Source organism: Mastigoproctus giganteus, chromosome 6 (genome assembly GCF_048544385.1).
Source record: "Mastigoproctus giganteus isolate SK-2022 chromosome 6, ASM4854438v1, whole genome shotgun sequence".
Lineage (NCBI taxonomy): Eukaryota > Metazoa > Arthropoda > Arachnida > Uropygi > Thelyphonidae > Mastigoproctus > Mastigoproctus giganteus.
In genome coordinates, this window is record NC_143580.1 from 215628886 (window position 1) to 215640951 (window position 12066).

Here is a 12066-nt window from a genome sequence, read left to right on the forward strand (position 1 = left end):
ATTTTTTGAACACGCTGTACGTTCGGATATAAAAATTATAATAGAATGCAAGGATCTAATAAATCTTTATAAAAATTAAGAATGGCCACTCCTCACTTATTCGAATGGCCGTGTCCATGTTTCTGAGAGAAACAGGATATTCAGAATCGGGGTCTCGTTCAAGGACGAAGGTATTCTTTCTCAACTTCCTTGCCAATTAATCGAATCAGGAAACACCCAAGAAATGGCCACGTGATTGATAATGGTTTAGCACAGAATTCACCGAAGTTAATAAGAATCAATTTTCGTTTCATGTTCATGCGCAGGCGTCATTAGTTGAATACTTTGTGCGTCCAGTAATCAAGGTATGGTATTCCTTTTTTTGACAGTATTTCATTATTTATTAATACATTTTTACTAGAACCTCTGGTACTTAATGTAGCATATAGGTTGAAAGTTGAGAAGATGGAAGAAGATAATATTAAGGTGCACTACTCCAGCTGGAGTTGTGCACCTTAATATCATCGTTGAAATTACCTGATAAGAAAGCTATACTGGAGAAAGCTGAGTTTCAAAGAAAGGAATTTCAAAAGGATGAGTTATTTGTAGAGAAGGGAGAACGATGGAGAACGAAGGGAGAATTTGTGGCTTATAATTCTGGAATCCTTTATAACAGTAAAATTTCATCATCATTCAGTTTACTGTCCCCTCTCAGAGACATAGATCTCAATCAGAATTCCCCTAAGGTACCTTGGTGCCAAAGTTCTGTAGCCCACATATTCCAAGTCTTTCCTCATATGGACGCCCTTTTCCCGATCTCATCAGGCGCATTCCCCGTCTTTAGATACTTTCAAGAAGCTCGATTTCCAGTTTTTAGGTTTCATACTTAAATACAGCATTCCAGTGTGGTCTTACAATTGTCTTATACAGTAGTATTATGACCCTTCTCTCTCTACAAGAAAATGTTCGTCAAATCATCAACAGATCATAGACTTCTCTGCCACTTACTGAGTTAATTAATCCACAAGGCTTTCAGCTTATAGTCCCTCCTATCGTGTCTGAGCAGAATCCTAGACATATACATAAAGATTTTAATCCAGAAGATGGCAGATTTAAGTAGGACAAGATTAAAAAAAAATGTCTCTCTTGATATGAACGTCTCTTTTTCTATTCTCACCAGACGATTGCAGTTACCATTGTATAAGGAGACTCAGTTCTCCGCAGACGCAAAGATCACATATATTATTGAAAAGATTCCATTAATCTTTGCACCCAACAATAAATTGCTCTTTTATTTTTCCATCTGCAGATGATGCTGAATGTGTACTACGTTCTACCCTTAATCCTTGGAAGAACTTTTGATTATCGGAACTTCACAGCAGGGATCGACATATTCTCAAAGGACAATACACACCCCACAAGGGTACGTCTCAATTTCTGGAATAAATCATACAAAACATCTTAAAACAAGCATCTGTTTTTCTCTTTCTGTATTTTAATACAGAAATATTGCTTTAATGTTTTACAGGACACTATGTTCAGAGAGTTCTCATCCACTCATAAGATGATTGAGGCTGATTACGAGTTGGATGCATTGGTTGATATTGACAAACTGCTAAAGATAAGGGCGAAGCTTGGACTGGTTCCACTCAGAGGATATCGGCAATGCCTAATGGATTTTTCAAACAGCGGAGACTCGGCACATATTGTGACCATAGCGAGATTCATGACGGTAAGTATTACTCTAAATTAAGGGCTGTTGAAGGGCTGTGGAAGATTCCGATATTTGTTCTTGTGAGCAGGAATCGTCGAGCTCAGTCTATGCCTAAAAGTTTGAGTTCCATCAATGAGACAAGGGTTGTTGAAAAAACAGTAGATGGATCTACTTTACATAACAAGTGGTGAAAAAGTAAATGTCTTGCTTTTACTTTTGTTGTAATTTTTCTGTTCCAGTGCATTACTATGTTTCAGAGACTAACATGAATATAATTTCAGGTTGTGAAAGATCTGCCAGGAGGTGCAGAGCCTATTAAAGGATGGGACCATCACAGCAGCCAGCTCCTGGGCACACATTATGTGGAGCAAATTGTATATGGTGGAGAAATGTTGAATTCTTTAAGATTCATTGCGCTACCTGGGAAGGATGTAAAAGATATTCGGCAGAAGGTGAACTCTGCCACATGGAATGGAATAAAACAAGGTGGGTGGTACGCCCCTACCGATTACAAACAAGCCATTAAAACACGAGATAAGAATAAACTGTTAGAGGTTTAAGCTCATCACTGACCACCGATCTCCTAACCACATCTCCATATTTCTTTCAGAATCAGCTGAGGTGCTACAGAGAGAACTTACAGGATTGGCTCGAGTGGAGCTAAATGTCCACGTTCCCTACTTCGTTGAAGAAATTCCCCAATCAGCGGCGGGATTTATAGGCCTGTTTAGCAATATTTCTACAAAACTGAAAAACCCAGTTGGAGCACCGATCAAACTGTTCATGAGAGATTTCAATCAATGGAACCATAGTTTTCCTTCTCTTAGGATCCAGTATGTATTTTTTAAAAATTAATTCAAATTTTAAATAACATTTGAATTTTAATCTCATTATGCTTTATTAAATGATGATATGGACCTGAAAGATGATTGAAGAACTTTGCAGTACATTCTGGAAGTCTTAATTTAATCGTAGACTGGCTTCCACAGGAAATTCAAATGTCCAACCACGTGAATCTGTTTTGCAATTTCTACAGCAGAACTAAAAACCATCCAAAATATTTAGAAAGGAATTCTTTGACAATCTTCATGAACGTAGTTGGGAATTTTTTGCAATGTACACTTGGCTTTTGCTTTCAAATCCATCATTGGAGTCATTTTAGTGCATCTAATGCAAGATTAGGGTTATCGGTTCGTTATCTGATTGGGAGGGTTGTCTCAATACTATAAAAATATTCTTTCGTGGAGATCCAAATAGAAAGATATTTGACAGCAGGGATACTGGCAGAAACGAAAGCATCTTCTGTGACTTCATCGTGATATGGATATTGGATGTCACCACCATTACCTTTCCATTTACATCTATAGATATTGAATGTCACCAATACTACAAGTGACGTTGTTGACATGCCGGAATATGAAGTCTGGTCAGACTAGATGGACTGCCTCATTGTACCTGAGGATGTTTCGAGGAAAAGACGACAAAAATTGGTGCATATCTGTTCAGGAGTTGATTGGTTATCTGGACAGTGCGCCATGAATTGAAAAGATTTGCATTGAATTTTCAAAGGGCTTCAACGGCCTCTCCATTTCATAAGGAAATATTTATCCAAATAGTCTCTCGCTGCTCTGCGGAATTTCGTCTCGAGGAAAATAATTCGTTCAAATATTCGGATTTGGATTCTCTGATTAATCTTCTAGAATATGAATTCCCGAAAAGTACTGATTAAGCAGTCGACAATTATTTTTGATTGTATATTAATGGTAAGTTGTTATATTTGCCTAAACTGGACGATGAAATTCGAAGTGTCTTTTGCCCAGTCATGAGTCTTATGAAGCCAGCCTCATCAGAAAACAACGCAGAGATAGAAGAAGAGAATTGCGAGAGAATGTTGTCGGAACCAAGGACAAAAATGTTCACGTGGTCAGAATCACCTTCAGTATGGCTTTCTAATATCTAGATGTGACACGGATAAAGCTGGAGTTTCGTAAAATTTTTACATAGTTGGGTCTTACACCATCTCCTGTTGTATCAGTGGTCGCCTTGCATGGTACCAACGAACGCCGCAATTGGTCCACAGAGCAGTGAAATGGATACTATGAAGTGACGAATCTTCCTGCAGCCTATACCAACGAGTGGATGTGAGTGTGCAGAATGCTTGGACATTGTCTGCTGCAGAAGTGCATCATTAAGCCAACGATAAAGTTCAGAGGAGGTGGGGTTATGAAGTTGTACTCTTTTTCATGGTATAGCCCAAGTTCCTTGCATTTGACGTCGGTCCTTGGCGTCGAATTTCATAGTTCCTTGCGCTATCTTCGGTGGTAGTGCAAGGAACTATGAAAGTCGACGCCAATCTTTATATTTTGGACAATTCCATGCTCCCATGCGATGTGGCAGTTCTTTGGTACAAACCTATGTTTGTACCAACTGGATAATGCCCGTGCCATACAACTAGTGCTGTTCAAGCCTGGTTCATGTATACGAATATACAAAAGTTGGAGTGGCCAATGCAGAAAACCGAATTGAACCCTACGGAACGTCGGGTGAGGACCAGACCAACAGGGCCAAAATGGTCATTGTTCCTCAGAAGGATGCGGTGCTAGTTGTTATATTTAGATGGTATTCTGTTGCCGGTATGATGATGAGAGTAAGATGATAAATATGTGAGAGTGATATGTTATGTGCTGTTATTCAGTCTGCCCCTAAATATGTGTAAAAAATAGAGTGTAATTGTGAAAATGTATGACAAGTGTAAAATTTTGCTGAGTGATATAGAGTGAGTTTTGTTTTAACAGGCTGCCAAATTAGACTCCAGTGGGGGACAACCTATTAGGAAACCCCTCTGCCCTGCAGACGTCATGTCTTCTCTTCTGAGGTATGATGTGGGATTTGATGACAATGGATTCAGCTGGCCTTGCCCATATGGGATTATTAACAGAGAATTACTGAATGTTCATAGTGTGATCTCCTCACCCCACACATTGGGCTCCCTGGCCCTATGATTTTACTCCTCTACGATCTCTGTCTCCCTTCCAGTCTCAACGTTTTTGTCTTGTGGACTCTACAATCACAAATAGTTTCCTGTTTTATACAGCCTCCCGTGGAGGATGGGCACCACCCACAGCAGTACCCCTCTATCCCTTTAATTTCCTATTTTCAGGTGGAAAGTCTTCCTATCATCCAATTTCTTTATCGTTGTCTTTTCCTCTTCTCCTCATCTGTCTCCCCTTTCCCTTTTTCACTTTCGAGAGTTTTTTTTCCTGTGACCCTTGCTGGCAAGCTCAGACATTGTTAAGGGTTCGCCCAGCCAGAGACTTTTCTATTCTCTACTATACCCGCCCTGTCTTGCAACACAGAGTATACAAACGGGGAGTGGCACAGCGGCCAATGGGAGATTGACACTCAGAAACGAGCGACAGTGACATCAAATGGATACCGAAGTGTTTCCAGATACTTTTTAGACGATAGTATACATCTTTCTGTAATGTTATTTTCACTAAATGTTTTTCTTCACTACTTTTTGTGTGTGCAGTGAACTTAGGCGTGCAGCAGAGAAGATTCAGCAGAATTTTGATAATATTCGAAAGCTGAAGTCCCGTCTCTTGTCTTGGATTGATTGTATTCGAACTCCGTTAACTGCTGAAGAAGAGGAACAGGTGAGTACAGGTTGAATCATTCAAAAAGAATACTAATGTAAAGGCAACGGCCCATTCAATCTGTTTTCTTCTTTACAGATAGAAGAATTATTGTCTTTTGTGGACACCCATCTGGACACAATTTATAGAATGGTCAAGGACCTTGGATCGAAGTTTCCAACTAAAGATGACCATTATAAAATGTGGGAGAGAATGTACTCAATGAATCGAATTTTTAACGATCTAACAAAAAACAAGGTAGGATTTATTTATAATAATTTCATCAAGATCTGATATTCTATACGCAACAGATATATACAAATAGAACAGATCATTGGCTATTACTGAAAATGCACTGATTTTTAATTCCTTTTCCTTTTCTTTCAGACTAGAGAAACAACCAGAGAAATAGGTAAGAAATGTGTTATTCAGTTATAAGACATTTTGGGAAAACTATGCTACTTATAACTGAATTCATTTAATTAATTCTACCAGGGACGTTGCCGAGGAGATTATTAAGTTTTCTCTTTTGTTTTGCAGAGGAACCGATTCCCACTGACACGGGGGTGTTTACCTATTGGGGCAGGAAGGCGTGTAACAAGAGAACAGCAACCACCATCTACTCAGGAATTGCAAGTGCCACCAATGGTGTACACGGAGGCGGAAATAATTATTTGTGTATCCCTTACGATGGAATGTTTGACCATAAGAACATCTTAACTCTTTCTCTTACAGGGTTAAGGGGCAGCCAAAACAGTATCGTAGAAGGACTAACATTCGATGTTTCTGGGAACGACTCCTTTTTGCCCCAAAGTGTAAATAAAAAAGCTGTCCCATGCGCTGTCTGTAGTACCACTGAACAGAGGGGAGTTGTGATCCTAGAAAACCGCGTTAACTGTGTCCCTACAGGATGGAGGAAGGAATACTCGGGTTACCTGATGAAATCGGAGTCTAACCTTTCGTCTCGTATCTGTGTTAACAACCATCCTGGATCACGGAAGGTCCCTCCAAATGCTCACCGCAATGAATTAAGACTGGTGATGGCGAAATCCACAGACAATCCAGTTTCCTGTGTGGTGTGTACCAAGCCGTATGACATATAATGATCCCAGCAAACAGTTTGAAAATCCCAGCTAGTTTCAAGTTTTTTGGATGCACGTTTGCAACATTTTTCAGTGTGGAAATCACTGTATCCAGAAATACAAAATAAAATTATGTATTTTTCAAAGTTTTTTAAAAACCTCCTCAGGTTTTTAGTGGTTGTTCCAGTCGAATATGCTTATAGACACCTTCACACAATTGTCTTTATAAAAGAAAGCCATATTAAGAAAACCAAAATTTGGTACATAATCTTGAAAATGTATACTTGCTGGTCTCTTAATTATCTTAACAATACATTGAACCACCTTTTCAATCGGAATGATCACTCTGACTTTTCTTTTCATGCAATTGAAGAAGAGTAAATTAAAAGTGTCAGAATGAATGGTCCATCATGTAATCAGCAAAGTACCTTAAAACTCTAAGGTATTTTGTGTACCCCTTCGATTAAACCTCATCGTATAATGCATAACCATACATTTAGAATCTTCCAGTGGAAGGACTGAGCCTTTGTTCATGGGCCATAGTCAAACTCCCACGTTTCTTCAGCAGTAGCATGATCTACAACTTTTAACTCCTTTCCCCTAACCTATATGTGACTTCAGGATTTTTGTTCACCAAATGCATAATTTAGAATCATTAAATTTTATTTACCATGTTTCAACCGATCCAAATCTTTTTGAAGCAGGATGGTCTAGCTCAAATTTTTAACCACCTTTCTAAATGATGAGAAACTTGAATAGCTTCACTTGTATACACTCGTTATACCATTTATGATATATCAGTTTCATACCTCGAAAGCAGCCTTTTTCATTAAAATTGAAATTATCCTATTCTTACCAGGAGTCTTAATTTACACCATCTGACTCCTTAAGGTTCCCCCTCAATCCATTGAGGAAGCTCAATACTGATGATTCAAAGCAATAAACACCTCAATGTGCAAAAATGGAATTTTTCCTTGTAGGACCACTCTTTTGCTCCTCTCACGAATCTTGTTCACCTGCTCTGCACCCGTTTAAACAAACCCACATCATTCCTGAAAGAAGGCATCCCGACCTGTATGTACAGGTCGAACTTCATCTGACTGCACAATTACCTAAGTCTTTTACATCCTCTACTATCCTGAGTCTTGAACCGCATTATTGGTACGTTCCTTCGGATTACTGCTACCAACACGAGTGCCTTATATTTGTCAACAATAAACTTCAATTGCCAGTTTTCAGCCTATCTGCCCAATTTGTCCAGGCCTTGTTGCAGTGCATATCCTGATTACTCTATTAACGACCTTGCCAAACTTCGTGGCATCTGTAAACTTCGATTTTAAGCTTGACATATCTTTATCAATATCATTAATAAATTCAGAAAACAACAAAACAATGGGGCGAGCACTGAATCCTGGGAGACCCCACTAATACCATTACCCCATGAAGAGCAGTGTCGGTTAATAACCATCCTCTGTCTTTTCCCACTTAACTGTCCATTATTCAAAATAGTAACTTGCCCTTAATGCCACACCGCTCCAATTCACAAAGCAGTCTTTTATACGAAAAGATATGATGGACATGATATTGCCAAAGGGATTGTCTTTGTGTGTGTGTGTGCGATGTAAGGAGTGTAAGGAAATCGGGTGCCAACTCAGGGTTGTTATGGGCCTATATGAGAGCTTGAAGAACAGGGTAGATGTCCTCGAAGGATTTAAATCGAGGGGCCCATCAAGCTCTCAGCTACCCACATCAACGCTAGAGCTTGCACTTGAACATCACGCAACACAGAGACAACCCCCACTCACATCTCCCAGATTTTCTGGGAAAAATTCGAAATGGGAATGAAGAAAATGAATTTTCAACAATATTCGACAGCCCATGTTTTTGTAGCACTCGAGTAAATTAGACACTAACATTTCATAGTTTTCTTCTTTCCTATTACCCAAAAAACCATGTACTACCACCTTAAATGATCGCCAAGCTCCAATTGAACCTCATTTAATTGGGTTTCAAGACGATGGTCTTTCAGGAGCTTCCTAATTTGGGCTTCTACGAAACTTCGTTCATTAAGTTTGGCATATGTTAGATTAGGCAACACACTTCTCAAGTATGCAAATGCGTTGCCTTCTTTATCTAGTGCCTTCACGAAATTTTTCATCAATCCAAGTTTGATATGCAGGGTGGAAGAAGAACCTTGTTTGATTGCACTAAAGCAGTGGTTCCCAAACTACTGAGATGTAAGGACCCTTTAAAATCAAAAAAATATTACATCCCACCGTTTCGCGGACCCCTTGGAACTTTCGCGAACCCCCTGTAACTGGTCTGCGACCCCAATGGGTCCGCAGATCAGTTACAGGGGGTCCGCGAAACGTATGCCCTTAATGATGAGTCGTACCTGTCGCACTGTCTCGGCAGCTGTGCTCCAGTTTTTAAATGGTTGCCTACCTCTGGACCTCCAACTCGCTTATCGAAGTTTTTGCTATTGCCTTAGTTATGACATCTCAGTTGACTTTTTACACTTAACTGTTAATATCCACTGCGATCCTAAAACGGAAAAAAACTCGTTGCTGGAACCACTTGGTTCAACTCTGGAAAGATCGGCGGTCTTCTTCTTCCAAAGGTATGATCACAAGAAAGTTTGTGTCCTTTGCCTTACAAAAGTCTATTCTAAATTGGTTCAGTTCTCGTCTCCACAAGCTTTTTCTTCTAACTGGTCATGGTTCCCTTCGTGCTAAACTTGTTGTGTTTAACCTGTCTGAATGTCCCCTCTCTAACTGTGGCAGCCCAGAAGACTGGCATCATATTCTTTTCACCTGTTCATAATATTACTTGGATCTTCGTCAGCCACTGTCTGCTGTCTGTCAACCATTTTCTTCAGGAAGTGGGTCGTCTCTCTTGAACTTCAAAGAAAAATTTAATCTTCTGCAAGATTTTGCACATAAAGCCTTTGCCAGACGTGGACAACTCATCAGTAGTGCTTCAATTGGAGGAACTACTCCTATTCCAACCCTACCTCTGGTTCAGCCCATCACCTCCACCGTCGCCATTTCGTGGAACCACCACCATCTTTAGCTCAAGAATCATCTTCACAACCACCTTCCTCTTGGACAATGTCTAATCTTGCAGCCACGACTCCGAACGATATTACTGTGTTTTCCTGACTTCTATCTCCTGCTGGCCTCAGGCTGGTCCTGATGCGGGTTCATCTGCTGAAACATTATCCTGTGTGGAATCTTTTTCTCTTCCTCGCTTCCCTTTTAATTCTCTCTTCTTTTGTCCGTCTACCGAGTGTTTATTGTCTATTATTCCTACTTCTTCTACTATTATTGTTTCCTCTATGGTGTTTCGCGCTCAGTTGTGGTCCGCCTCCTCGTGGCATAGACGGGCATCACCTGACATTTATAAAAAGCTGGTTGAGAGTATTCCGGGAAGATTGAAGGCCATCATAAAAGCAAAAGGTTTCAGCACAAAATATTAAATGACACAAATAAAAGCTATTTTTTCGTCTAAAGGCAGGTGTCCGGATATTAATGGTAGGGCAGTGTACATAGTATGTTTTATTGCTTTATTAGCTTGTAAGTTTGGACGGTCAACAGGAATCCTTTCTTGACTATATAGTCGTGGATAAAGAGCGACAGAAGACTAGTGGACGTCAAGATCATTCCTAGTGTCTCCTTGAGTAGAGCTCACAGGTTAGTTGTTGGAGTTCTAAGATTCCCTAAATTGAGGAGGATCAAAATAACAAGAGAGAGAAAACTACGGGTGTGGAAGTTGAAAGAAGAGAAAAAAAGGGGGGGGGGGATGTTCAGAGAAGAGTTCAGGAAGGTTGTGGCTAAGACAGTGGTGAACAGCGTGGAATCAGAATGGAAAGCATTCAAAGACTGTATAGTAGGACTGACAGAGCAGGTTTGTGGAAGGACAAGCAATAGAAGGAGATGGAGAGAAACCCCATGGTGAAATGATAGGACGAGAGAGGCTGTGAAAATCAAGAATAATGCATCCAGGACCTACTTTCAGAACAGAAATGATGAGAGATATGAAACCGTGAAGAGAGAAGCTAAGAAGATAGTTAACGAAGGGAGAAGACTGCGGTTGGAAGAAAGGAGTGAAACTGTGCAAGATATCGACGGTAATAAAAAGACGCTGTATGGTATGGTGAGGAATAGGAGAAGAGATGGTGAACAGAGCAAATATTTGGTGGATGAGAATGGGAACCTAATAATCAGGATGAAGAGATAAGAGAAAGATGGAAGAAGTATTTTGAGAATCTGTTAAACGTGCAGAACAGCCAGCAAAAGGGACAAAGACAGGTTGATCATAGAAGAGGGGATGGAGAGAGAGAGAGAGAGAGAGAGAGAGAGAGAGAGAGAGAGAGAGAGAGAGAGAGGAGACATACTTGACGTGGAATGATGTAGTGCAGGCATGGAAATACATCAAGACAGGTAAGTCTGCTGGTATGGATGAGATAAATGGAGAGATGTTGAAGGCTACAGGGGAGGCAGGGATAGTATGAACATATAGACTGTTCCGTAAGATCTGGAAAGAGAGCCAGGTAGATTAAAATTAAAGCAGATAGCTGGATGAAAAGAGCAGTTTCTATCAATGTGGCCAATGAATTTTTATGGGTTATAGCGTGTTAAGATGAAGCGATTGTTTTTGCAGGTTTCCTCTGAAGGGGACGCACGTGCTAGTAGTATTCCGCTTTGAACCCGTTCATGGTGATGTGTCTAGGGCGTATAAATTTATCAGTGTGCTCTTGATCTTCAGTTGAATTCAGTTGGCTTGTGACCAACCATGGGTGGTTCAATTGTAGTTTTTTGATAAACCAGGTAGTGCAGCATATGTGTGGAGCTGAATTCTTGCCCTGGTCGCCTACTCTACGCCCGAAGTAGCCCTTTTTATGGCTCAAGTTAAGGGACGCTTTCTTGAAGCTAACTTGACTTCTCCACATACGTAACAGAAGTCATCCGGACTATTCATACAGTTTGGACTATTCATACAAAGGACCCACATCTGATTTCTACTTCTACCAACCCCCAATAATGAGATAGCTGCTTTAACAACAGAAACAAGAAAAAACAAATAAGTTGAAGGCTTTTCATCCCAACGTGATGTTAATATGTGATGAAGTCCCAGGAAATGTGTTCCCAAATTGGAGATGTGTTCCCAAAGATGTGAAATTGGAGATATGTTCCCAAAGTAACTTTACTTTTTAAAAACGAAACTTTTGCAGATGCTCAATGCGTTTCTTGACTTCTGTTCCTATGCCAATGGTTAAAAGCCAATACACCCCCAAGGAGGAGTACTTATTTTTTCTACCTTCAAACTTTAACATTGGTACAGTGTTGTGGTTTTCCCCCTGCTGTGATTTCCTCCCTGAGAACCAAACATTAAGAATAACAGCGAGTAATTCTTTTCGGTGGAGTGAAACTAAGTGATGGTGTTTTTGTAACATCGGAGAGAAAGCAGTAGAAATCTTATCTGTGAAAATAATAAGTTAAACTTGCAACTAACACTAACAAGCAAATTATTTTTGCATTATTAACGAGTAATCAAAGTACCTTCGAAGGATTCACCCTCCCTTTCTCCAAAACTGATCCTTCTTACCTTAGCAAATATTCAGAATATTTTACCTCGACGAGAATCTTCTTTCCCA

The 12066-nt window shown here is 40.0% G+C and overlaps 1 protein-coding gene across 1 annotated transcript; it reads left to right on the forward strand.

Annotated features, from left to right (window-relative positions):
- The first annotated feature begins 270 nt into the window (after nt 1-270).
- Nucleotides 271-6490, forward strand: LOC150084954 (uncharacterized). Its single transcript, XM_090375664.1, has 9 exons — nt 271-344; nt 1289-1402; nt 1508-1711; nt 1975-2179; nt 2304-2526; nt 5226-5349; nt 5428-5586; nt 5716-5740; nt 5869-6490. Exons 2-9 carry the CDS (start codon nt 1289-1291, stop codon nt 6429-6431), a joined length of 1617 nt encoding a protein of 538 aa, XP_090231790.1. The 5' UTR covers nt 271-344; the 3' UTR covers nt 6432-6490.
- Nucleotides 6491-12066: the final 5576 nt, after the last annotated feature.